The sequence below is a fragment of the Podarcis melisellensis genome, assembly GCF_964234715.1.
Source record: "Podarcis melisellensis genome assembly, chromosome: 12".
NCBI classification, from domain to species: Eukaryota; Metazoa; Chordata; class Lepidosauria; order Squamata; family Lacertidae; genus Podarcis; species Podarcis melisellensis.
The window spans coordinates 48,525,993-48,553,672 of NC_138544.1; the positions used below are offsets into that span (position 1 = coordinate 48,525,993).

Consider the following 27,680-nt stretch of genomic DNA (forward strand, 5'->3'; position numbering starts at 1 on the left):
ACCTTCCAGGATGTTAGCTGAGCCATTGTATCTCTTTGGGAAAGTATAATAGGCTTCTTGGGTCCAAGTAGTTTTCATGTCTCTCTGCTTTGCTCCATCCTTCCTCATTGTGACTGGCCTTTCCTTCTCCTAGCCCTCTATAACTCCCCAAACCTCTTAGCAGACTTTTTCTCTGAAACAAAGCACTCCACTTGTAGGGCTCACAGACTCCATTCCTCACTCTGGCCCTGGTCCTGCTGAGCTGTACTCTTAGAAGAGAAGAAGAAGAAGAGTTTGGATTTGATATCCCTCTTTATCACTACCCGAAGGAGTCTCAAAGCGGCTAACGTTCTCCTTTCCCTTCCTCCCCCACAACAAACACTCTGTGAGGTGAGTGGGGCTGAGAGACTTCAAAGAAGTGTGACTAACCCAACGTCACGCAGCAGCTGCATGTGGAGGAGCGGAGACGCGAACCCGGTTCACCAGATTACGAGTCTACTGCTCCCAACCACTACACCACACTGACTCTTACTTGTGGAGGTGCTAAATGTTGGCCTCACACAGGGTATGGTTGAAAGACCAAAGTCTGCTCCTATCTTGGCTACATGCTCCAGTCTATCCTTTTGCTTCCCTTCTTGGTTAGACACCTGCAGATATCCATAACAACCTCCTCTTCTCTTAACAACCCCTGTTGATAAGGTGGAGCACAGGAAGTCAATCAAAACATCAAAATGTTCACAATTGTAAAACTTCTCTAATCATCCCTAGATCCTCTCAAATCTTGCCCGACTCACTTCCCCAAACCCAAACCACCAGAAAGGATCCCAAGCATGGACTTGCTTCTCTAAATCCTACACAGTTACATGCCATCTCCCCTCACATCCTACGTTTCCTCCACATCGACACACACCAATATCTTTCCCAGGGTCTGAACTCTACATAAGCCACTCATCCTCAAGCTTCCTTCAAGTGGCTATTTTGGTGTGATGAACTCAACATGAGTGTTGTCATGGGAGAGGGCATGTCTTGTGAACATATTAGGGTACTTTGTGACTTGCTGAGCATACATATTTCTTGGGGGGGGGGGAGAGGTGAGTGAAGATATTGAGGAACAACAGCTAACTACTGTATCATGTGCTGTACAACGGTTGGCACCTTTCAGAGGTGCACCCAGCACAGCTAAAAGCTATAGCGTTCATTTTTACTAGTCTTCTGCAAAAGTTATTACCTGACATTTTGTATTAGTCACTCTAATTAACATCCTGAAATAATGTAATATTTTGAGTCAGGAATGTTAAAGAGCAAATGTTGTACAGTGGGTAGCATATCTGAATTGGACCAATGAGAAAGCGCATGAAGATCACTGGGAAACCTTGGTCCAGTTACTTTCTCTTTTTCTAACTTCTCAGGGTTATTGTGAGGATAAAATGGGTTGTGTCTGTGGGTGTCCCTTTTATCACTGTTATGAAAGAACCATTTGGCTACCGTCAGTAAGGATAGCGCATTAATACTTACTATGACTCCGCTGAATAGTCTCCCTTTTCAGTTTTCAAAAACAGAAATTTCAGTTGAATAGAAATATATCCTGAAGAAGACTTCAATTATTTGAATATCTCTCTCTCTCTCTCTCTCTCTCTCTCTCTCTCTCTCTCTCTCTCTCTCCTCTTGAACAGTGTTGTTGACTTTTCCTCTTGCTGCTGTATATTCCTCGTCACTTGAGTCATCGTAGCCAAGCAAGGATCACAAAGGCCAAAAAAGGAAGACATGTTTTGAAACTCTCAAAAAATATTATGGAAAAATTGTGAATAGTGAGTATTAAAACTAATCTTTAAGAGACGCGGGTGGCGCTGTGGGTTAAACCACAGAGCCTGGCACTTGCCGATCAGAAGGTCGGCGGTTCGAATCTCCGTGACGGGGTGAGCTCCTGTTGCTCAGTCCCTGCTCCTGCCAACCTAGCAGTTCGAAAGCACATTAAGTGCAAGTAGATAAATAGGTACTGCTCTGGCGGGAAGGTAAACGGCGTTTCCGTGGCTGCTCTGGTTCGCCAGAAGTGGCTTAGTCGTGCTGGCCACATAAAGCGAGATGAGCGCCGCAACCCCAGAGTCTTCTGTGACTGGACCTTGAAAGTAATCTTGTTGGTGAAGAAAATAATAATTTGGAGATTAAGCTTCTGGCATGGTTCTTTCGTGCTAAACTTTACACAGCTGGGCACAACTCATTAAGAAATGATCGCACTCATGTCCCATTGAAATAAATAAGAGCTGCTCAAGGCCATTCATGTGCCCCTTTCACAAATCCCATTCACTTCAATGGAGCATGGACTGGAGACATTCCCAAAGGGTTGTGCCCAGTGTTAATACACTGCTTTCACTTCAAATGAGAGAAGAATCTGGCCCAAGCTCTTCTCATGATAAATATCACAGTTTTTTAAAGGTTCCAAAAATCCAGCTTTAACACTCACTTAAAGTGATAATTGTTATCTATAGGAGGTGAGTGCAGAAGGAGTGTTTGTTAGGAGAGCAATTAAACTTCAGTCTTAGAACTACACAAATATACTGTCTGGGGTTGCCCCCCTCCCTCTGCAGAGAAACCATCTTCATCCACCGTGTTGCCACTGCATTCATAAAAGCAAATTACATCAAGGCATTGAACCTTAGAGAGTTTAAAAATAAGACTTTTGCAAACTCCACTACAAGGGAAGATGCTCCAGTGCCTCTCCCTGCCCTTAAATAATGCAAAGTAATAGGCTACCAGTTCAGTTATTTTAAACTAAAACAGATAAAAATAGATGAGATCTCTCATCTTTTTTATTACCGAATCATGATGTGGAATAATGAAGGCAAAGTATAGCTGCTGAGGTCTTTCACAGTTGGGCTTACCCAAGGGGCGGGGTGGGGAGACTCTTGCAATGATGCAGTCAGGCTAGCAGTGGAAATTCACTGGGAAAATGAGCAATGAGATTTGATGGGGCAACCTGTTGAGTCCCACCAAAGCCACCAGGTTCAGTTCAGATGAACCTCTCTATAAGGTCTTTCCACCTTAGTCCACCATGTGTCATGGGCTGAGGCTACAGAGAGGAAAGAGATGCCAGCTTTCAAGAAGTATTGCACAGCAGTAGCCCAGAAATGTGGATTGTTTCATAGCGTGTGTGTTTCTTCCCCATTTCTCTTTAGTTTCAGAAAACTCATTTGACTGACTATAGCTAGGCTGGAAAGGATGAAGAACGTAAGTTGAGCTGTTCAACTTGAGAAGCAGATCTGGCTCTCCATAGGAAAGGTGGTCTTGTTTCCATTGTTTCAATCACTCTAAAGCGCTCTGGAGGCATCATAGCCCAAGATGGTTGCCAATATAGTACCCTTCAGATGGTGCTTGACGACAACTCCCCTGAGCCCCAGCCAACATATGAAGGACACCACATTGGCTAACCCTGTCCTAGCCAATCAAGAAATTCAAAGAAAGCAGGATGATATTACATGGTTGCGTGATATCTGCTGTGGACCCCCAGAAACAAAAGAAGTCCAGGTTGCCAAATGCCTGAGCAGAGCTTCCTTCCAGAGTCCTAATGCTCAGAGAACAGCAAGTTGGAGATCAGCAGAGATCACATGGACTTAAGAGTACCACAGGGTTGTATGACTCAAGTCTCTTCCTTATCACTGGTGGAGAATGGCTGCTGCTACCATTTCCGTGACCATCTTCACCCTCGTAAAAATCTTCATGTCTTCATAGCATACAGACTGCTTCATCTGAGGTGGTGCCACCACATGTTGCCTTGTGCTAATAGGAGAGTCTGTGTGATGTAGTGCTGGACTAAGACCTAAGGAGACCCAGCTTCACTTTCTACCTAGACATCCAGCTCACTGAATGATCTTAGGCCAGCCACTGTCTCTCAGCATAATCTCCTTCACAAGGTTGTTGGATGAGGAAAGAACAAGGCAAATCCACCTGGTTAAACGTGATAAGGCCGCCTCCAGAGAATGCACAGCATTCTGAAGACCCAACAATTATCAGGTCTTGCAGAGCATCTTTCAAAGCACCCTCTTGCACAGTGCCTTGCACAGTGCTTTGGAGGCACCACTGATCAGCTGATCTGCAGTATCTGCAAGCCCCACCCCCTGCTTTTGGCTCAAGCAGATTTTTTACCTGTAGGGCAGATGGGCGTGGCTTGGCCAAAATACCTCACCCCCAATGATAAGCCCTGCAGGCTGGAGGTCTCCCACCACTGTCTTGATAATACACAGAAAGATGGGCAGTGCAGAAAACGCTGCACTGGAGAAAGAGAAAATGAAGAACTTTTCAAATACCTGAAGGATTGTTATTTAGAAGGCAGCAAAGCAGGTTTGGGAGGTGGGTTGTTATCCAAGAAGACTATTCATTTTGTCCTGGGTACCTAGGAAGGTAGTTCCAGGAAATTGTATTAAGGCAGGTGATTATTCTTTTTCCTTTTTTCCTTTTGGGGCTTTTTTAGGTTCCTGAAACTCAGTAGTTCTGGGTCTAGTCAATGCCTGGACAAGAGAAACTCATAGTAGGTTGAGTTACAGATAGGTAGCCGTGTTGGTCTGCCATAGTCAAAACAAAAAAAATCCTTCCAGTAGCACCTTAAAGACCAACTAAGTCAGTTCTTGGTATGAGCTTTCATGTAGGTTGGTTAGCTATAATGTGGCCTCCAGCTGAGTATTCTCCCTTTAATTAAGCTCCATCCCTATGTACAGAAGGCAGGCAGTACATCTGTACACATTCCAGTGCTTCTTGAAAACTCTGAGTTCTCTCGCTTCTGATCCTGCTGACCATGACTGCGATTCAGCGAAGCCCTTCCCGCCAGCCCTACCAGAGAGGACGAGGAAGCGCATCCTTCGCGCATCCCCTGCTGGAGAGGGAATCTCCTTGCGCACCAAGAGGAGGGAAAGGCGGACCTCGCAGGGGAGGATGGCCAAGGTGCCACTCTCCTCGCCCCGAGCGTAGAAAGGACCCGGCTGTGCGCAACGGAGAGGGAATCTTTTGTTTTCTGTTCGTATGGCCGTCCGGCCCAGGATGTCGTGCTGCCTGAGGAAATGCTACCCAGTCAAGGTGCAACCGAGAGCCATTTGATTACAGGTGGCTTGCGTGCAGCAAAGCAAATTGAACAGGGAAGGAAAGGCACTCTGCACATTCCCCAAAGCACGCACATCTGCTTGTCCATTGGGCCATCGATCGGGCTTGGGAATGTCTACACGGACTGGCGGCGGCTCTCCAGGGTTTCAGGCAGGGATCATTTCCAAGCCGCCCTGGAGATATGTTTTTTATTACTGTTGTTGTTGTTCCCTTCTGCTTGCAAGGCAGGAGCTGTACCACTGAGCTAAGGCCCTTCCCGGTGGATTTCCCCATAAATTGGAAAGGGTAGCCTGGCAGCGCCGCTGTGCGCCATAAGGGCGCTTAAGAGCGCACGCTTTTGGAAGCGGAACCTCTGGGAGGGCGCTGCTGTAAACTCCCCGGCCTGAATACCAAGGAGAGACCCTGGCATGGGAGGGACCAGAGAGCTTCGCGGGACGAGTATGCTCTGCCACGGTCCCGGGAGAAACTTCGCAGATCACCAGACAAGCCCCCGCGCCCCGCGCCATCCTGCTACGGCTTCTCCAAATAAAAGGCGCGCCGTGGCCAGGGAGCCTCCTACCGTTTCGGGAAGGAACTGGCAGGCAGGGACCTGGGAGAAAGCGAGGGGTCGGAGTGCTGGGAGTTGGGAGACGCCCCCCCCCCAACTTCCTCGACTTAATAGAGGAGAGAAGAACCCGAAGCGACTCCGAGCTTGGCCGTTTCCCCACCAAGGTGGATTCAGCAGTGGAAATGAAAGCGATGCTGGGGATAGTGGGGAGGATTCTGAAAGAGGAAGGAAGGAAGGTAGAGATGCGGAGTGCGTGGCTGGCTGGGAGAAACACTGAGGACCAGTAACTTTCTTTTTTAATGAGGGCACGCCCCTACCTGCGGACAAAGGGGAGGCCAGATAAACAGCCTTTGCACCAGAGAAGAGAGACGGGAAGACCCTTTCAAGCTCAAATGGTTAAAATGATGCGTTCCCTACCACGACATTGTGATGTCTGTGCAACTTTAAATCAGTGCAACTCACTTCTGAGAGAACTCGTTTTTATTCAGAGCAAAAGTGCCTTGCAATTAAAGGGGAATAATAAAACAGAGGTCGGGGGAACCTAAATGCAAATGTCTGGGCGGAGGGGTTTTCAGAAGCCTCCAGGATGTGGACAGAGATGTTCCAGATTTGCTAGCTAGGATCTGCGCCACTATTACGGGATGCTAGAAATTTCACAGGCAAGGAGACGTTCGGTGCTACTGCGATGGGGTGGGAGGAAGGTTGCGGTAGGTCTGGCGTGGTGTAATAGAGAAGAGCTATCGCCTGCCTGTCGAAAAGAGGAAGAAGCTGTATACTGACCATTTGTCCATTTTGCTCAGCACTGCTCACACGGACAGGCAGTGGCTCTCCAGGGTTTGAGGCAGCGGTCTCTCTCAGCCCTACCTCGAAGTGTCGGGCCTTGAATCTGGGGCCTTAGCAGGCAAGCCAGATGCCACGCGAGGAAAGGCATGAGAAGAGAGCGAGCCTGGTGGACTTTTATGAGTCTCTAAGGCAAATTCAGAGGGACAGGGTTATATGCATAGTGAAGAAGCACAGGAGTCCGCTTTATACTGGTGAGACCACCCACTCCTACCCCCACCCCGTTTCTTCATCTTGACTCTCCTAAATGGAATAACTATTTGTTGTTCTTCACATTTTGGAAGTGCAAGTTAGCAACTGCTACTGAGCTGCAAGCAACCATTATTATTCCATAAAAATTCTGACTGGGTAGGGAATTTAATAAGGGTTCAAGTCCAGAACTATGTGTAGCCTGAACAGACAGGTGGGTAGGGAAAGGAAGGGAGGTCATATTCTTTGCTTGGTTGGGGGGAGAACTCAGGTATGGAGGACCCCATAAAGAGAGAGGGGCAGTACACCTTGTGAGGGGCGGGGGATTTTCCTGCCTTCAAGACGCCGGGACCAAAGAAAGTAGTGTCAAAGCATCTATCTCTTTAACTGCCTCTCTATATACATAAATATCTATCTCGCTATCTGTCTCGCTATATACATAAACATATATGAATATACATCAATGAAAGGTTAAGTGGTGACACGTGTCCCTCAACCTGGGTCTTATGAGTGGGGAGCCGTTCATCTGAACAACTGGGTCTCTATGGTATATTTTTCATCTCTTCATTCGACAGATAGGAGGGCAGCTTTCTTGGGCTCTTTCAGAAGACAGAGCCAACCATAGCGTGAGTTTAAGATCTCAAAGGCAACTGGTTTCCCATTGATTTTCTTTTTTTTTTTAATTCAAGAGGCTAAGAGATTAATCCTCACACAGAGTTCATCTAGGCCCAGGATTTATTGGTCAGAGTTGCTTAGACACAGGCAGGCACACACGTTGTGTGCATGACTGTGGCTATTACATATACACAACTTTTTTCCCTACCCTATGGGAAACATCAGCAATTACCTGCTTCAGGTGCCCTTTGAAGGCAAATCCCACCACCACCGCCAGGCCTTCCCTGATCATTCAGCTGCACCCTGTCATTTTTGTACATTTTGCCTCCTTTTTACTGCTCTTCTGATTGTTTTGCTGCATATTGGTAATTTTCCAGGTTTTTTTAGTCGTTGTACACCTATCAGAGGATTTTCTTGTACCATAAAGCTGTACATAAATGGTCTTGAACAAAGACATAAATCAGGCTGAATATTCAAAAACTCCAAATATCTCCCCCCCCCCGCCGCCGCCCGACTTGAGATGTTTAACCTTCAGAAGCCTGCAAGGAATATTGGAGTCATTGAAGCCAACAGCATTGCAGTGTAGGCCAGAACTCAGCATTCACGCCTCGCTTCTGCGATGCCCCCTCTGAAAAAGGAAAAGCGTTCTTCACGCCACCGCTCCTAGGTAGGACAACATGAAGTAGGCATATGGGACGGGGAAGTTTTATTCAAGTAGCACGCTGTCTATAAAGTTCCCGTATAGAAACAGTTTTTAAAAGTGACATTTACGCACAATCGCTCCTTCGTTGGTTGGCTCTCAAGAATGACTGGGCATGCACCCCTCTTTGTGTGTGTACGGAATGTCCCCTTTCAGGAGAAAGTCCTGGAATAAAGGACACCTTGGGGCTCCGTCTGCGCTTCTCTCTTCCACCTTCCTTTGCATCATTTCTAAGAGATGGGGAGGGGGGGGGAGATAGAAGGAGGGTGGAACAGCTGCAGCCCCAGAGCTTAGGTGAAGCTGACTAGACCCAGCCCTAGCGAAGAGCAGCTCTGTTTTCTTTCATCTCCCTTTTGATAGCGGAGCTGATCTGAACTTCCTACCTCGTTACAACTTTTCTTCCTCCTTTCCTCCCGCCGGCCCCCCCGCCCCCACCCACTTTTTATTACTCGCGCGTAGTAATTAATTCCTCCTTGGCGCGTTTCCTCTCCTGCAGTGATCTTTGGGTCACTGGTTTGTACATATGGCGAGCTGATAATGAAAAAGAGGCGAGCGCGGGGTGGGGGGGGGAGGAGGGCGAGGCCGGGATGGGGCCCCCGCTTCCTTGTTCCTGCAGGAGACGCGCTTGGCTGGGCGCGCAACCTCCGCGCCTTCCCGCGCCCCCAGACCTATGGCTCGAGCCCCGTTGTACGTTGAAGAGGAGGGCGGGGTGGAGGGCGGGGGGGGGAGCGATCCAAGTTTTGCAATAGCCCTGATCCTCCTCGCCAGTCAGGAGTAGCTGCTCCTTCTGACTCCTGGCCCCGTTTCATCGACGAGCTCCAAAAAAAGCCACATCAAAAGGCCATACCCGTCTTTCTTGTCTAATAAGGTTCTGTAGACTGAGATGCTTCGGATCTGTTTTCACACACAGGGAGCATATATAAGACGTGTGATTATTATTAATTTTTTTAAAAAAAAAAAATGTCAAGCCAGTTTCCAGCCCTCGCGTTTCTCTTTGAAAAGTTAGACGGGACGTCACAAACTTTTAAAGGCTGTCCATTCTAGCTAGGAACCACAACAAGACGTCGAGAGTTGGGGTTGGGTGGTTGCTGACAGAAAATCAATGATGACGCATTAAAATAAATTAATGTAAAGGCGGGGGGGGGGGTGTTTGTGTCTGACTTCTATTTTTGAATTTTCGGGTGAGCGTGACGCATCTGGTTGCAACAGGTTCGATTGGCAACCCAGCGTTCGCCCTGGAAAGCGCCGGTCCCCAAACTGGTTAAGATGATGCAGTAAAATGATAAAGGAGAGTCATTGCACTCTGTGGCTCCGGACTCCAGTAAATACGTTTGGTTTACTTAGGAGTAAGTCCCTTGATTCCCGCCGAGTTTACTTTCTAAGGAAGTACGGGAAGGATCGGGGCTTCGCCCTAGAACAACTTTACTTGCAAGTAAAAGTCGACATGACGTTTCTCACGGGTAAACATCTGGAAAGAAACGAAGTTCAAAACCAACCTGGGACTTGGGGTTCAACGTGGCATTTCCTGTAGGGATCTGTGCTTTAAAATATACGCAATCTTGTTACACCAATGGGACTACTCCAGAGTAGGTAGGGGGAAACCTATTCCTGTTGCAGATTGTTATAATTTTGCAGAATGACCCACTTCTTTCGAAACTTGGGGTCTGTTTGAGATTTTATGATAATTCACTTTTTCCCAAGCAAGGCTTGCAAGTAAGGAGAGTCTTGTGAAAAGTCTGGAGACATTCTGTAGATCGTAGTGGGTAGCTTGATAAATAGGTGGTGACTTTTTTTATATCCCCCCTCCTCAGGAAAAAAAAAATGTCCTTATTTATTTCAGTGAGTTGACGTTGCTGAATTCCTGTGAGATGCTTTCTTTGGAAAACTCAAAAGCGAACAACAGGCACGACCAACCTGTTTGCTCATGGTTGGGACTCGGCAAAGGCCGCTGAAGCTGCTCTTATCTCCAGGCCCATCTCTCCACGATTTTGCTCGTCTCTCAACACCTTTGTCCGACCAGGAGCTTTCTGTAGCCCGGGATAAAGGCGACCGTTGCCAGCCAGCGGGAGACAACCATTAATTTCACATTAAACTTAGCCCCATCCGCGCCGTTCACTTGATGACGCGTGAGGAGTCCCACGGCAACTGGAGGAAGAAATAAACTTGGATAAAGCAAAAACTTATTTTCAAAACTTTCGGATTCCGCCCCCCCCCCATCCGTATTTTATATTACTTGCATATATCATAACCTCATCCGCAAAGTTATTTCAACAGAAGCAGCTTTGGTCAACCTTAATATGTAAAAATAAATCCTTTAAAAAATACCCCCCCCCCTCCTTGTCTTCGAGACCAGGGTGCCGGAGATGCTAAGTCTAACTTTCTTGGGAAGTTGCCCCCCTTAAGTTCTCTTTCCCCCCCCGCCGCCCCCCCCAGCGATTTCAAAAGGTCCTTTCCATTGTGTTTCTAGCTAGATGGGCAGATATCAAGGTGTCTCGCTTCCACTCCGCTCCATATATTCCATAACAGCAACTGTTACTTTTCCTAACAAAATTTACCACTCTGCCAAAAAAAAAAAAAAAAGTTTAAGAGGAGTGGAAGAAGAAAAAAGAAAGAAAAGAAAAGAAAACATGTAATTGATGTTATCCCAAGAAAGCTCAGTCTCCACCCCCTTTCATTTCCAAGCCCTTCAGGTAGAAGGAGAAGAGCGAGAGAACGAGAGATGTTCCAAGATTTTTTTTTGTTGTTGATGGTTTTTTTTTTCTTTTTTGCCTTCTTCAGGGTTAATACATCAGAAGGCGAGCTTCTGCCGCCTCGGCCAATCAGAACTCAGCCCTGGCAGCTATAATATAGAACTAAAGGCAGGCTCCACTCACAAGCGTTTGTAGCTGAGCTCCCATTAGAATCCAGACCTTTTTTTTCCCTCCCCCTTCCTTCCGCCTTCATTCTTGCTTTCCCGAACGTTTTTTTGGGGGGGTCTCTGCCTCCCGGTGCCACGATCCAAACTCCGATGAGTTCCGTTATCACAAGCGACCTCCTCGAAGCTGCCATTCCAGCACCTGTCTGGCTAGGGATCGGGGGAGAGTATCCGAAGGAGCAGGCAGCGAAAAGGCGATAGGAGGCTCTGAAAGAACCGCAGATCTCCAGAGACAGAGAGAGAGAGAAAGAGAGGGAGAGAGAGACAGATAGACAGACCGAAAGAGGCAGAGAGGAGACACACACACACACACACACACACACACACCCAGGAGCCAGGCAGGGAGCCGTGTGCGCGCGTGTGTGTGTGCGTGCGTGCGCGCGCGTGGAAAGTGGCCGTTTCCTCCACGGACGGAATGCTGCTCTTGCGGAGAATTGCTCTGCTGCTGGTCTTCGTGGGCGCTCTGCTGCTCTCCTGCGGGCTGGCTTGTGGACCGGGCAGGGGCTTCGGCAAGAGGCGGCACCCGAAGAAGCTGACCCCTTTAGCCTACAAGCAGTTCATTCCCAACGTGGCAGAGAAGACGCTGGGCGCCAGTGGAAGGTACGAAGGCAAGATCAGCCGCAACTCGGAGCGCTTTAAAGAGCTCACCCCCAATTACAACCCTGACATTATTTTTAAGGATGAAGAGAACACGGGAGCCGACAGGCTGATGACACAGGTCAGGAAAAAAATAATACACCCTTCCGCTTCTTCTCGTTCAGACGTTCGCGCTTTGTGTGCGTGTATGCGGGGCGGGGTGGGGAGAGGTGGGGAGGGGGGGACCCCCTGAGTTTAAGGGGCAGTCGCGGTGGGAGCGTCCTCTCCTTCAGGGCATCCCAGCATCCTCCTCCCATCCTCGCCTTTCCTCGTCCTTAGCTCTCTTTTCTCAATGGGTCTCCATAAGTTTGCTAGAGAAAGGTGGGCGGGTGGGCGCCTCTACCTGTCTGCCTGTCTGCGTGCATTTATTCCTTCTCCTGGGCTGTGACCAGGGAGGCTGGAGAGAGGGGGAGCGCGCGTGTGTGAATGGTGTGATAGTTGCAGGGAGAACCACGCTATGCTCTTCCCTGGGAGTTGGTTGGTTAGCTGGTTCTGAGTGCATCCAGCCCCCTCCGCAGCCCCCAAGGGACCTACTTGGATCTAACGAATAGGGTGGCGCTAATGGGGCCCTTAAGTGCATATCGACTGTGCCAAACCCCTTCTTTCCCTTGGGCATTTGTTTTATTTTTATTTTTTAAAATTTAGAGACATACAGTTTAAATTAACCACCTTTCCCTAATTGCACCTTGCAAGCTTCTGCTAGTAAGGTTGGGATCTTGCACTTCCGAAAGGCTAGCTTGAAGTTCAGTGGCAATCATAATAATAATTGATAATAATAATGATAATAATAACAGCGTGATCACCGTTATTATGCGCCGTTCGACTTATCGCCGTGCTGCAAAACCATCTTTTGCAACTGTGCCAAACAGAGCGTTAATCTATCGATTTTCCTTTAAGGATGCTCACCACCAGAGCTATATTCCTTCCCCGTCCCCGCCCCCACCGCAAGAGGGGGAGGGACAAGTAACTTAACCAGCATTGCATCACTTGTTTGAGAGAAAGGGAGAATATCCGATGTATGGCTGGCGCATATATCTATCATCTATCTATCTATCTATCTATCTATCTATCTATCTATCTATCTATCTAGCTACATGCATATATAGATATATGTACATATTCAGAAGGCACCCGATTCCATAAATATTGGATATGGGCTAAAAATTGGATCCTGGATCTATTATCCATTAACCATCAACCTTTTACTAGGTGAAGAATTCTTCTGATCATCCTGAATCATAGCTAATGATCGCTATTTGCTCAGGGGTGGTGGTGTTATTTGCCATAAACTCCAACACCCCCCCCCCCGCGCACCAGCCTCCTAGTTTCGGAGTTCTTCCAACTACCTGCAATGTCATCCAGTCCCTAGAAATGGGTTTCCTTCCAAATATAGGTCAACAGTCGTTGCCCCCCTCCTCCCCGCACCTCAGTCGCTATTAATATATTTAAGCCCCACCTTCGTTTCTATAATAAGAGCTCAGCTGGAGTCACCACGAGGATGTGGGGGGGGGATTTCCTAAACTCTGCCCTCTCCGCTCCTCTTCCCCACCTCCTCTTCCTCCTCCCTATTCTTCTCCCGCGGCCTGATTTTCCGCACGTTTAGGAGATTTATCCGGGCCAAACGGAAGAGCGGCGGCGGCCGCCGCGATCTCCAGCCGACCACCTTAAATCTGACTGCACCTTAGGAGGGTGCTGACGCGCGCGCCGCGCCGAGGCGCGCGAGCCTCCCTTAACCAGGGACAGGCCAGCGCGCGGGGCTTGGGGAGAGTTCAGCGCCCGATCCCGCCTCCTGCAAGGCGAGAGAGAACGAAGGCGAAGCGCAAATGGAGAGGGCAAGGCCAGCAGCGAGGAAGAGGGGTGCCATTGTGGGCGACCCCCTCCTCTGCTCCAGTTCCCAGTCTCCTTCCATCATCTCCCACCCCACCCCCGCCTCCACCTCCCCATACGCGCACACTTCCCTCATCTGCCAAGACGCAAGAACTGGGGGGTAGCTGTGCGGCGGCCAGTCCAGCCCATCTCGCATTTTCAGCTCCACTTACTCCTCTTGTATCGATCGCAACGGCTAGAATTTCAGTTTGTATCCTTTTGAAAGGCGGCCGAGGCGGCGGCTGCTGCTGCTGTCTTCTGGTGCTGCTGACTTGCTGTGTGGCGCGGAAGCTCCAGGAACAGACGCCCCCCCCCCCGCCTTCTCCCTCTCTCCCTCTGTGCGCGCATCCCCACAGCACGAGCCTAACATGTTATGTCTAGATCTTCTTAGGCGAAGTCAATCAGAAAAGCAATCGCAAGCAAGTAAGTTCCTTCCTCCTCAAGAGAGCATGGAACGAGCTTGGGAACTGGGCATAGATGCATATGAGCAATTGGGAGGGGGGCGCAGCAAGGAGGAGATGCCGGCCTCTGTTGCTCGGCTCTAGGTTGCTTCTCTACACACGCCGCCGCCCCCCCCCCCGCTCCAGCCCCGCAGCCTTCTTCCCAAGCGCCTTGGGGTCTCTCTCTGAGCGCAGAGCGCAGAGCGCAGAGCGCAGAGCAAAGCTTCCCTTCCTTCTACTCGGCTGGCCTCCTTTGCTGCATTAGCTAGCAGCGTTTGAACTTCTGACCTTCTGTCAACTTCCCTCAGACGAAGGAAACAGAAAAACAACATCACACACACACACACACACGCTTCGCAGTGCCTCTGATTCCCTTGTATACAAAGGGGGCACCTGGGAATGCGAGGTGCGGAGTGTGTGCGCAATGGGAGGAAGGGCAAGGTGAGGAGAGCTGCGCCCGCCAGGCGCCTCAGCGGTGCCACTCGTCCAATGGACTTGGAAGGACGCTGGGTGGGGATTTCGAGGGTGCGGGTGAGACTTTTGGGGGTGGGCGGGTTAAAAAGAGAGCAAGAACCAAGCAGGAGAGTGGGATCCCCTTTTGGGTGGGCCGGATAAGCAGACCTTGGTGGCCAAGTCCGTCGAGGCGGAGCGCAAAGGCCGCCTCGAGGGCATCCGCCAATCTGCTGCGACCCCAAGTGTGGATGCGGCGCTGCAGGTTGTGGGGAGGGAGGGGTAGAAAGCGTGGGGCGGGATGTGCCTTGGAGATGCAGAATGTCAGTATGAATGGTCTGGTGGGTCACCTCGTCAGATCTGTTCCCCCACGCCTTGCCTCCTGCTTCGTCCCGGCGCAGCCGAGATTCAGCCGAGGGTTTGCCTGCTCCTTTCAACCTTGGGGGAAAGGAAAGGGGGGAGGAGAGAGAGAGAGAGATCTGACGCCCTGGACGGAATGGTTAAACTTTCAGAGCAGTTGCTTGAATGCATTAGCCGCTGGTTAATATTAACTCCGGGAGTGGGGAGGGGGAGAAGAGCGCAAATAGAGAGAGCTCGGAGCTGGCGGGTGATTCCTACGTTTACAGGTGACAGAAGCTCTTGGTTGAAGGGTTCTCCCCACCCCGCCTCCCACACCCAGCCCTACACGCGGCCAGCCATTGGCTGGATCTGCAGGCAAGATAAGGGTGCCAGCTCTTTTATGATAAAGTTGGAATTCGTCTGAAATAATAATAATAAACCCCAGGGGAGCCGTTAAGGAACCGCCGCCCCCTTCATAGCTCTCGGGAGCCAAAGAGAGGCACGCAGACCTAGTCTGGAAGGTCGTTCTCGCAGCCCGATCCTATGAATATTTACTTGGAAGTCAGTGCCACCGAGTTCAAGGGGACGGGGACTGCTGTTTACCGGGACTAAATCCTACTGAGCTCAGTGGGGTTTACTTCTGAGCAGCGATATATAGGATTGCAGCTTTACTCCTAAGGCACGCGGGCATAGGGTTGCAGATTTTCGCAGCCCGGGACTTTGTCTGTTTACTCGAGAGTAAATCTCACACAGAGTGGGGCGGGGACGGCTCCCCGCAGCCTCGCTATGAAGGTATTGACTGGTGCATAGGAGCGCGATCCTATGCCTGCCTGCCTACTCAGAAGCCACCGCCAGCGGGGCTTACTCTCGGGTAAAACGATCGCTGCCTGGCTTGGGGATAGGCAGGCACAGGATCGCGCTGCGGCGGGCCCGACAGGTGCCTGTTCGAAGTGTGGGTTGGCTGGCTGGGGGGAAAGAGGGAGGCGGCGGGCGGCTTGTTGAGCCCCTCGGCCAGGCCCCTTTGGCGTGCGCGCGCAGACGCACACGGCGCCCACCGACGCGGTCCTGCTGCGCTTCACGGTGGCTGAGCAGAGCGGGGCTTGATCGGCGGCACACGACCCGATGAATTAATAAATAGCTGAGGCTTCACGGCTTTTGACTCTGACAATCCCGGCTCAGCCGGTCTTTCCCTCCCCCTCCTCTCTGCGCTTGGCAAAGAGGCTGCTCGGAGCTGCCAGAGAATCCCCGAAGCTGCCCTTTCCTCCCTGCCGGCCACCGTGCGCCCCGTCCCTCCAAAGCCTCCCGTCGAGAATGGAGTCTGCCCTGGAAGTTCACGTGTCTGGGCTCGGAGGGTGTAAGATTTTCCTTACGCCCGCCCCCCCCCCAGCCTAGCCTGCGATGGTCAAAGTTTCAGGTCCCCACCTCCTCTTTCTGTCTTTCTTTCTTTCTTTCTTCCGCGGCGCAAAGGGAAAGGGAATAGGCCGGCCAGCGGGGCGGAATGCGCCACGACCCGGGCCACGCTGCGCAAGGAGTTTGCGCCAAGTCTGGGCACTTTCTAGTCATTGCGTGATCAGCTTCTCGCCTCTCCTTCCACAATTATGATAACGGCGGTGATGATGTCACTGTTAATACAAAGCCCTTCCCGGCAATGCTAAGTGGTGGCGTTTTGCTCGTAGGAAGCGAAAACCTAGGCCTCGGCTGGGTGCTCTCTCTCTTGGAAAGGCTGGAACAGACGCGGGAGAAGCTCCTTCTGAGGTGCAGAAAGCCCCCCTCCAAAAAACCAAACAAACAACAACAACACTCCACCTTCCTCCTTTCTGAAGGACCTGAAAAGGGCACTCGTGTCTTTTGCTACTTATTCCAAACTTTGCTACTTAGTGGAAGCTGTCTCCAATGTAGGGAGAGGTGCTTTTCCTCGAAGAAAGGCAACGTCTTTTTAAAATTCGGAATGCAAAATGCATAGAAAAGCGGGTTGCCCGGATTGATGTTATTTAATTGGGGGCAGATTATACATTTTCCATGTCTTGGGGGGGAAGAAGGAAAAATATAATCGAAAGAATGATCTGTGTTTTGGTATGTGTCTTTGGACTTTTCTCTGTCCTTCAAGCAATCTCTCCTCCCCTGGTTAATCCAGGCCTGTGGCAAAGCTTTTGGGGACTTCGATAGCTATAGTGAGGTCGGAGAAAGCGAGCGCCAGGAGGTTCCCCGGTTGCCGATTGCAGAGAGACAACGGAGGGGTTGTAGGGCTGTAGATGACGCAGAAAGACCTCGGCCAAGAGTCCCTCCCACCCAGTGGCGTGGGGGGTGCAGGGGGGCCAGCCGCACCGGGCGCAACATCTGGGGCTTAGGGTTATGGGGCGCAAATCCACGGGTTAGGGGGTGCAAATTACTTGCCTTGCCCCGGGTGCTGACAACCCACGCTACGCCACTGCTCCCACCTGGAGATGCTGGGGACAGTCAGAACATGGGAGCCTCTGCATTCAAAGCAGGTGCTCTTCTGTCGACCTACGGCACTCTCTCTCTCTCTCTCCATCCCTAAAAGCAGCCGAAGAACACCCACAGGCATCAGCACCCAAATGGGCTCCAGAGAGCACATGCAGCAGGAACTGCTGAGCAAGATGCAGGAAGGAAACGGCAGTCTTGCACTTGCCAGTTGTATTAGGTTAGGAGGCCAGTTTAGACATTGAGCAGAACCAAGTGGCGCAGTGGCTCTTGGATTTTATAATCTCAGGCTACAGGTGGGGGTTTGCATGTTTGAATTTCCTCCACACAAAAGGGAAATAATCTTCATGCAGAAAAGAAACAGCATTTCAGGAAGAAGATGGGTTTGGCCTGCTCTTATTTTTTTCTGAGTGCACACAGAGAGGTTTTGGTTTGTTTGGAGAAAGAAGCCGTCAGACCTGCACAGAACTTCAGCTTGAAGTGGCACAGTCTAGCAAAGGCTTGACGGTTTACAACTTTATTCTGAATAAGGTGGTAGGCAGAGTAGATCCAAGAGCAGAAAATGTGGGCCTGAGTCCTCAATGCTGCGTAGCAAGGGATAAGTCCCATTGGCCATTTCTGCGCTTCTGACTGAATCTTGGAATCAATGCTTTTGATATATTGGAAGGCTTAACTTTATAGAAAGTTAGCCTTCCGTCAGTTTGCTTCAAAAGCCAACCCCACTGACTTTCCCCACTTAGCACCCTGATCTTAACCTCAGTTCTGCTTGGGAGTAAAAATATTAGGATATGGGGTGGTCAATCCCATGGACACCTGGAACGATTCAAGCAGCTGCTGTTTCAAACGTACAAAAGGCAGGACCCTAGTAGGCATGTCTACTCAGAAGTATGTCCTATTGTGTCCAGCAAGGCTTACTCCCATGTAAGGATCACAACTTTACTTGCAAATAGGTTCCAAGAAGGCGAAGCGAACTGGTTTCGGAGTAAACGCATTTAGAGGTGTCCTCCTGGGTTATCAGATAACCGGGGCTGTTGGTAAGGCTGGCTTTGTGGGTGCGTTTTCCAGTGGGGCATAGCTTAAGCCAGCCTCTGCGCCCACCTCTTTTTCCCTGGGGTGCACCTGCTTGTTTTCTGGGAACCGTGTCCAATGTTTCAGTCCTGGGACTCCTATCTAAAAGGCACATTTTTAAATTTGAGGGTCCGCGCGTGAGTTTCTTGACCCTACAGCAGCTGGATCCCACACGAGATCATGAGATGCGGGGAGGTACAGAAGGCAATTGTGCCCCCCCCGGTAAAATTTGCTCGGCTGCCAGTGTGGAGAAAGGGGTCTTGCCCTCGCGTGACACACTAAAAGCATAAGGAACGAACACCCGTGGCGCTTGGAAGGGCCGGGGACGCGAGTGGGAAGCGTTGCCGGGGCTTCCCTACTCAATTCCGCGCATCTTCAGGGAGGGCTGGGAGAGACTCGTGCTGAAATTCTGGGAGAGCCACTGCCAGTCAGTGTAGACGGTATGGAGCTACAAGGACCCTCAGTGTCAGCTGCTTCCTATATCCCCACGCTCCAATTATGGGATCCAAAACGATTCTTCTCGGGAGATTCCAGCGTAGGGTGGCGCAGAAGCGTATCTTTTTGTGCCTGCGAGCGATCCTCGGGGCAGAGATTAGAGCCTATGCGTACGTTCTCCGTGATGGGTTAAGGGTTAAGACCGCAACACACACACACACACACACGGACGTTTCGTGCAACTCGATCCTATCCATGTTTATACAGGAGCAAGTACTTCTGAAGGACTTATTCCCAAGGAAGTTTCCACGTGATCCACAGCCACCTTTTCATGCTGTTGGTCTCTGCCCGGTAGTTCCAGCTCCCGTCTTTTCTACCCACCTGCTTCTTTGCCAGCCCCAACTGGAGGCTTTGCTCGCAAAACCGACTTGCGATGTATCCTAAACAGGCAGAAACGTTCAGGATGAAATCATGGGTCCGCACGGGTTTTCCTCCGTAGTGAGTGGGCAGAGGAGATAGCTTAAAAAGTAAATAAGCCTTCTTGGTTTTCGGAGAGATGATGGGAAGCTTTAAGGCCGCGATCCTAAGCAGATCCCCGCTTCCCGGTTTCGAAATCAACGCGGTTCTTTCTTACCTCGGAAAGAGCTTTTCTTAAAAAAAATGTTTGCGATGGAATGCTTCGGTCACTGGAGGATACCACCCACAAAACATCTGTGGATCGCACCTTTCTCCCCGCCCTGCCTTCTAAGATGTTCTCATATTCTATTCGCTCTGCTCTCAAACGGTCCCTAGAAATAAGCAACGTGGGTATGGGTCTAGTAAAGGTGTATGTATGTATGTGCGTGCGTGAGTCAGTATCCTTGGGGTGGGAGCGGGGTGGGCTTAGCCAGTTGGGCAACAGGCTGGGAGACACGGGTAGCCGCTGGGATAGTTGTCATGTATGCCTTCGCAGTCTGAGTCTTCCTCTTGGCTCTGCGTGGAAATCCGGAGTCCACTCAGAGTGGGAGAGCGCACCAGCGCCCAACGGCAGCGAGACTGCTGTGGGGTGGGGAGGGATTGGAGCCCATTTAGGGGTGCAAGAGGAAGAGGAGCGATCCTAGCTGACATCCCTTCCGGATCCTGGCCTTGACAGAAGCGCACCAGATCCATATCAATGAATGCACCGATCTGTTTTAGGGTTGAAGGGTGGAGAACCTCCATCATGTTGTCGCTGGACTCCCAGCAACTCCCATCACCCCCAGCCAGAATGGCCAGTGGCGGGGAATAGGGGGCCCAGCAGCTCCTGGGGGGGCCCACAGGTTCCCCATTCCTGATGCGAGGAGTAGGGAAGCGATACGATTCGGGTACCGGAGTGCTGTTTAACCCTTTGCAGCCTTCGCGCGTCTCCAGAAAGATGCACGCGGAAGGGAGGTGTGGATGGGTCGCTGCTGCTGCTATTACTACTCTGGGATGGCGGGAGTGGGGAAGCGAGGAGCGGCTGGCCTTCCTTTCCTCCCCTCGCGATGCTCCTGTGCTCTGCTTGACCTCCCCCCCCTGCACCCCACCCCCCCTGCAGCGCTGCAAGGATAAGCTGAACGCCTTGGCGATCTCGGTGATGAACCAGTGGCCTGGCGTGAAGCTGCGCGTGACCGAGGGCTGGGACGAGGACGGCCACCACTCCGAGGAGTCGCTGCACTACGAGGGCCGCGCCGTGGACATCACCACCTCGGATCGGGACCGCAGCAAGTATGGCATGCTGGCGCGCCTGGCCGTCGAGGCCGGCTTCGACTGGGTGTACTACGAGTCCAAGGCGCACATCCACTGCTCGGTCAAGGCCGGTAAGAAGGGGCTGGGGGCGGCTCATTCGACTCGGGAACCGACCCTTAACACCCCCTCCCAATAAATATAGATGTTGCTGTGTTATTAACCTCTTAGTAGCATTTCACAATACTGTAATCATAGCTTGTTTGGATGGGGCCTTGTGCGCTTCCTTCGGGTAACTCCTGCAGCCAAACTGGTGTCAAAAGTATTGCTCTGCTTTCCTTTGGAGGCATCAGCGAGGTCCAAGGCTTGGTCGCCTGGGCAGCCCAGGACCTCCAGACACACTGCCCAGGCTTGTGCCCCACTTCAGTGCTGCTAAGGCAGTGGTTCGACTTCAATCCCCTCCACAAACGCACTCCATTGTCTCTCTATAGACAGACGGATGCCAAACACACATAGCTTGGCCTGTATAGAAAGAGAAGGGGCAGTGCTAAGCTCCAACTCCTAGTAGTAAGCAGGTAGTAAGTACAGTAGTAGTTGACATCTGTTTCTTTATTCCAAACGACATAGCAGGCACTGTATAGATCACGCAGAAGGGATTGGTCTTCGATCCTAACAGCTTGTTGTAACCATTGCTGCCAGTAGTAAGCAAATCCTAGTATTAGTAGTACTTGACATTCACTTTGCGCCAGGGACATGCTAGTTGAAATATTGAAAAGGACTGGTCACTGGTTCTCACAGCCAACAATTAGTCCTGCTATAGGACAGTTGCGACAACTACAGTTATTTAGGATTCGTATTCCCAATACTGCCTACTCTGTACTAGGGGGAGAAGCAAGGAATGGAGAGGTGGAACAATCCCATGGCAATTGGCCAGATAATTGAAGAAGCACCAGTGGAGCTATAGCACCTTAAAAGACCAAGAGCTTTGTTGTGATGTGTGATTTCATGGGCAATGCAACAGGCGTATCTTAACCCAGCATACTGTCGCCAATAGTGGCAAGGCAAATGCCTCTGAGAAACTCACAAAGCGGGTGTGAAGGTGTTGAGCTAGCCCAGCAATCCACAGGTAGGCTGCCTTTATGTGTAGAGGTTCCTGCTTAGCTATCATGGCCAGTCTGCCAAGCCACTGGCAGGCCCATTCTCCACAAATCTGCCAAATCCTTGGTTGCTGGTGTCCATCAACTTGACTTCATTGTGCCTTGTGTAGAGAATGAATGGAATGGTGCTTAGGGCAGGACTGGGGAATCTGTGGCTCTCCAAACCTCACTGGACCCCAGTTCCCTCCAGGCCTAGCCAGCATAGCCAATGGTTAGAGATGTTGTAGTCCAGCAACAGCTGGAGGTCCACAGGTTCCCCAACCAGGCTTATGGAGAAGTGGTGGTGGTGGCTGTTGTCCTGTGGAAATGGTAGGGCAGAAGGCAGGGAACCCAACCATAGTTGGGAGCCAGAGCCAATGAAAGGAGAGCTGGCTAGTTTTGGTCTCCACTGTCCTCCCTGCTGAATTGTACAAGCCCAACGCTGAGGCTGAGGTCCAGGCAGTGTCACCTGCTGGTCTGGGTGTAAGAAGGCAAGCAGATGGGCCGGGAGGAATCAAGGCTGAGCTTGGTGGGACAGGGCCCCAATTGCCCTATTGGACATAACTCTAATGTGAAGTCTGCATTGAATGTCCATTGAACCCATAATGTAAGGGAGAATCCACCTCTCATGGACGGATCTGTCCTTCATTGACATGATGAGACCTTGACCACGGAGATGTGGCTCCCACCCTCCTCTGGAAACTACCATATTTTTCACTCTATAACACGCACCAGACCATAACACGCACGTAGTTTTTAGAGGAGGAAAACAAGAAAAAAAATATTCTAAACAAAATAGTGGATATGTGATTTTTGTGGTTCATGCTGTGGCCACAGACATGTGATCTGACAGTGAGTTTGGAGTAGCCCAATGCAAAAATCCTGAGGATCCATGTGGATCCATGCTTTGTAACCACGGAGGAGGGAAGGAAGGGGAACCATGGATCCTCTGCTCACGACTGCAGCAGATCCCCCCAGCCACCCACAGGCATTTGCTCCATAACACATACAGACATTTCCCCTTACTTTCTAGGAGGAAAAAAGTGAGTGTTATGGTGCAAAAAATACAGTACCTGAGAAAAGGCTATCCCAGACTTGCCTGCCAGATCTAAAGGCCGCAGTCTTGCTGCCCACTTGAAGGCAGCTCCATTTAAGTCAGTGAGACTTACTTCCAAGGAAAACTGTCTAGGAATCTGAATAAAGAGAGCTTGTTGAAAACCTCTCTCCCCAAGCCAGTTAAGCCCTTTGTTTTTCTACTTCCAACTCCCGAGTACAAAATCTGCGCAGCCTTATTTTGACTTGTTTGCAAGCAACAGCATTTTACTTCCCAGGACTGTGTTTAGACAGGGAGATGCTGAGTTCTCACTAGAAGGAAGGAGATTAGATCCCACGCACCCTACCCTATCCCGAGGAAGAGTCAAAGCGCACTGGTCATAGGCCAGGCTTGCCCCTAGCAGTCAGGATTCCATCTCTGCTGAATCACTGGCAAATGCACTTGAGGCTGCGAGTCAAAGTTGCAAGATGGATTTAGGTGCAGCGAGTGAGAGGCTGGTTTCGAAGGGCACAGGCTTCCAACTCAGCGTGGCTACAACATGGGTCGCCATTGATGCGGTTTAACTTGCTCCTCAGCACACCTTTAACTCCCTGGGACGCGGGTGGCACTGTGGGTTAAACCACAGAGCCTAGGACTTGCCGATCAGAAGGTCGGCGGTTCGAATCCCCGCGACGGGATGAGCTCCCGTTGCTCAGTCCCTGCTCCTGCCAACCTAGCAGTTCAAAAGCACATCAAAGTGCAAGTAGATAAATAGGTAATAGGTACCACTCTGGCGGGAAGGTAAACGGCATTTCTGTGCGTTGCTCTGGTTTGCCAGAAGCAGCTCAGTCATGCTGGCCACATGACCCAGAAGCTGTACGCCGGCTCCCTCGGCCAATAAAGCGAGATGAGCGCCGCAACCCCAGAGTCGGCCACGACTGGACCTAATGGTCAGGAGTCCCTTTACCTTTACTTTACAGCACACTTTTAACTCCCTGGTGAGCATCAGCGAGTTGAGCTGGCCTAGTGTTCAATTTATCCGGAGTAAATGTAACTGGAGTAGTAGTGCATTGCTGCACCTGTAGTAAGATTAGAGGCTTGACAATCCAATTCCAGCTCCTTCAGACTCTCTTAGAACTGACTCAGCCCTTTCAGGCCTGACCTAGATAGTTCCTTGCGATTGTAAGCAGCTGGCACCCCCAACTCAAGCCCATCCCTCGCTTCAAATGCAAACAGTTCTCAGGCAGGGGCAGCTCATTCGTTTGCTGCTCATCCTTGTAGGCAAGTCAGGTTTTCCAACGACTCGCGAGCAAATGCAACTTTGGCACTGGGGTTTGGGGATGGGGGGGCGGGGCGGGGCGGGGCGGCGCGCGCCCCCTTTGTGACTCTTCTGGGAAGAAGAAAAAGATTCTAGTAGAGAATTCTCACGTGTTTGACTCTCCAACAGGCAGCGCGACCCACAAACTAATTTACCCGGCACAATTGCTCTTACATAGGGCCAGGGCTGTTTTCTGACAGACAGGGTGTGCCCAAGACCCCATTTTCTTTCGCAACGAGCTGGAAGAGGCCAAGTCCTGTGTCGACTGGATTTCAAATGCTTTCCCACCACGCCTCGCCCTATATTCATCCTAAAATAGGTTAATTAGTAAACTCCTTCCTCATTATTCTTCTTGTTCCTGCTTCTCTGTCATCTGCAATAAAACCACCCTAGTTCCGATGAAAAAAAAGTTGTTTTCTCAAATCCGGATTGTAAATCGGCACATTGGCATGAGGCAAATGCTTTTAATCTGGATCACAAATGGCCACCGTTTAGATGAGCCCAAACCTACAGGGTGTAGGGGCCAAACACACAAACACACACACACACCCCTCCACACACACACCTTCAGCTTCCTTCTTACAACCCACCTGGCGGTACTGGGAATCCCCCATGCTTGCAGCGCCACCTGCCGATCCGACGGAGAAATGCACGCATGTGGCCGGCCCCCTCCCCCTCAAGCTATCTGCATAAATTGTCGCTTTTTAGCAAAACAGTTAACGGTGAATTATTTCGGAGGAGTCAGGCCGCTTGTTTTGCCACCTCCTCTCGTTTGTTTGTTGCCTGGAGTTTAAACAGTAGTTCAATGGCAGCTTTCAGCTGGGGCAAAAAAAAAAAAAAACCAACAAAAAAAAACACCCACCACCACTTTAAACGTGCCAAGAAACACGCATTCGCGAAAGAAAAATAATGAACTTGCTCTAAATATATCGATTGACATAAGAAACAAGAGTTAACGGCGCGCCCGTGTTTGGGAGGAGGGCGGGGAGCAGCCACCCATTTAAGTCAATGGAGAAGATTTCATTGAGAAGAGGATGGAAACAGATCGGGTTTCTTCTAACTAGCCTCTAATGCAGGCATCCCCAAACTCGTCCCTCCAGCTGTTTTGGGACTACAATTCCCATCATCCCTGACCGCTGGTCCTGCTAGCTAGGGATGATGGGAGTTGTAGTCCCAAAACAGCTGGAGGGCCGAGTTTGGAGGTGCCTGCTCTAATGTCTAATGAAAAGAGTTCCTATCCCTAAATATATGCTCTCCCACTTCTCCCCTTCCACACCCTCACACACAGAGTTCCATCTCTGCCCCCAACCCTACCATGAAATGAGTAGGAAATTCACTGCCCCTGTTTAAAGAACAATTAGCAGAGGGTCCCTGCTGATGTGCAGACAGCATATCCCACATTTCTTTGGCTTCAGGCTATGAGAGGTAACATTTAAAAAGCCTTGAACAGCATCAGCTTATTTAAGTACGCAGTGAAAGCAAAGCACCTGAGCCTTACGAGGCTAGTTTACGGGAAGAAGATGAAAAGGTGTGCGTATTTCCATGTGTGCGTAAGAATATGTGCATAAGACAGGGATGAGGAAACTGCAGCCTTCTAGACGCTGTTCAGCTCTGTCTGCTTCAGCCAGCCAGGCCAATGGTCAAGGACGATGGGCATTGTAGTCCAATGACATTTTGAGAGTCACTGGTTGCCCTCCCCGGGCAGAGGACGCACCTAAATAGTCCTTGTTTTTCTGCCACGCCAAAAAATAAAATAAAAATAAAAAGCTTAAACAAAGAGGAAGGGGCAGGAGGGAGGGTTAAGTTTCCTACACAGGGAATGCTCAGGGGTACTCATCCATAGCTTTTAGAATCCAGCTGGATTTAAGAACACAAGAAGAGCCTGCTGGATGAGGCCATGGTCCCATCCAGTCCAGCATCCGATTCTCACAGTGCCCAACCAGATGCCAGTAAGAAACCTGCAAGCAGTTTCTGAGCCCAGGAGCCACTCTCCTCTCCTGTGGTTTCCAGTAACTGTTATTTGGAAGTATTTATGCTTCCATCTATGGTGGCAGAGTGTGGCCAGTAGCCACTGATAGCTTTCTCCCAGTTAATAATTATTACTATAATTAACAACTGACCCAAATTATTCATTTCCCTTCAAAAAGGCACTGGATTTCCACCCTGTAGCTCTTGCAAATTATCTATCTTTACACATTTGTATTGTGGATACGATAGTATAGACTTTCCCATCCCCCAAAACCTGGCTTCCAAAACAGGAACTTAAGTCCCTACACACACTCTCTCTCACACACACACTCATACAGGATAGTTTGATCATTATTGTGGTGCATGTTGGGTGCTGTAGGATCACTGGAAATCCCCAAAGGACTTGGACAATGTCAAGTTTATATATAGGTACCATTTACATCTAAAGGTGCTTGAGATTTAGGCTGATGCCTGGCCCTACTTTACCTGCAAGTCAACCCTTACTCAGTCACTGAAGAGGGCATGGAAATGGTTAAAATCTGGACCCAGAGTTAATAACAACTAGATTGGTCCATAACAGCATCCAGAAGTCTAGGACATTGCAGATAGGAAGAATAATGGGCTGTGGCAATTTCTGTTTCACATATTTTTCATGATCCTCCTAGTGAGCGTGGAACATCTTGTGGTGGCAGCCTAGAACCATCTATGTTTGTCCTTATAAGATAAACATACAAAAATAGTAAAATAGTACAGGAGATAGATGATAGATGATAGATAGATAGATGATAGATAGATATAGATAGATGATAGATAGATGATAGATAGATAGATAGATAGATAGATAGATAGATAGATAGATATAGATAGATAGACAGACTTGTACTGTAGTTTGTAGATTAAGGACGATTTTGCCAATGCAAAGGCATCCAGATGTTGCTAGACTACAACTCCCATCAGCTCCAGCCAGTGTTCTGGCTAGGGCTGATAGGAGTTGTAGTCCAACATCATTTGGAGGACACCAGATGGGCAAAGGCTGAATTAATGAACAAAATGGACTACTGAGTTGATTCCAACTAAGTTCTACTTAGAGTAGACCCACTGAAGTGCAGGGACTTGTCTAACTTAGGTTTATCCATTAGAATCCACTCTGAGTAGAACCTAGTCTGGTTACAAACAATGAATTTTAGTTGGTCTACTTTGAGCGGAGTGTAGCTGGAGGCAAACCATAGAATCTAGATGGTGTCAGGGTTCAAAGGGCCTTCCCCCAAGACTCTTTTGGAAGTGAAGGACAATTGCAGTGCAATAATGTGGAATGGTATAATAGTGTTATTCTTGTGGTGTAATAGTGCTTGCCAGTTCCCTTTGTCTCACTTGTGCACATTCACTAGCTCCAATGGAACAGGGAAAACTCAACACATATAGCTGTGCTTGTTGCTACAGCTCTGTGTTGAGAAAATTAGCACCTTTTGAAAAATTGTCCTGTCCTTCAGTTACTAGAAGCACAGGACCTCTGATAGGGAACTGGCAGGTTTTCATAGTATTTGATCTCCCCTGTAGTCTAGAACACCATGGGCACAAAATGAGCATTGAAGAAGTTGTTTTTTTCTAAGTAAAGGAACCCAAATAGTTTTAGTTTATAAATATTTATTTGTAGTCTGCTTATATACAAATGTACGGTAAATACAGCATTTCTACCCTATAATTGTTCAAAGATGGATCACAAGATAATGATAATATTAAAATTAGACAACTGGGGGAACTGCAACAAAATCTTGTCCAAGTTTGGAACGAAAAAAATCCCATTGATCTCAGAATTTCTATGGATCTCTCGAACATTATCAGGTTCTCACTGAAATTTGTCTTTCAGAATTACTTTTTAAATGAAACTTAGATTTGAAGTCCTGCTCATTTAAACTTAAGGCACTACCATTTAATATCAAGGTGCCAAAGTTACTACTTTTATTCTCACCCCACCCAAAAAACCCCTTACTTCT

At 49.6% G+C, this 27,680-nt stretch overlaps 1 protein-coding gene and 1 long non-coding RNA gene across 2 annotated transcripts in view; one reads left to right on the forward strand and one right to left on the reverse strand.

Moving 5' to 3' along the window:
* Positions 1–8,911: 8,911 nt before the first annotated feature.
* Positions 8,912–14,325, reverse strand: LOC309353450. Its single transcript, XR_014161864.1, has 2 exons — positions 13,548–14,325; positions 8,912–10,103 (listed from the first exon to the last, which is right to left on the reverse strand). It is a non-coding gene; the product is annotated as an uncharacterized lncRNA (long non-coding RNA).
* The window catches only part of SHH (sonic hedgehog signaling molecule), a 32,990-nt gene continuing 16,100 nt past the window's right edge, over positions 10,791–27,680 (forward strand). The window contains exons 1-2 of the mRNA XM_081882602.1: positions 10,791–11,590; positions 20,104–20,365. Of these exons, the coding sequence (XP_081738728.1) occupies positions 11,288–11,590; positions 20,104–20,365 (565 nt within the window). The 5' untranslated portion in view covers positions 10,791–11,287. The remainder of the gene's footprint in view (positions 11,591–20,103; positions 20,366–27,680) is intronic.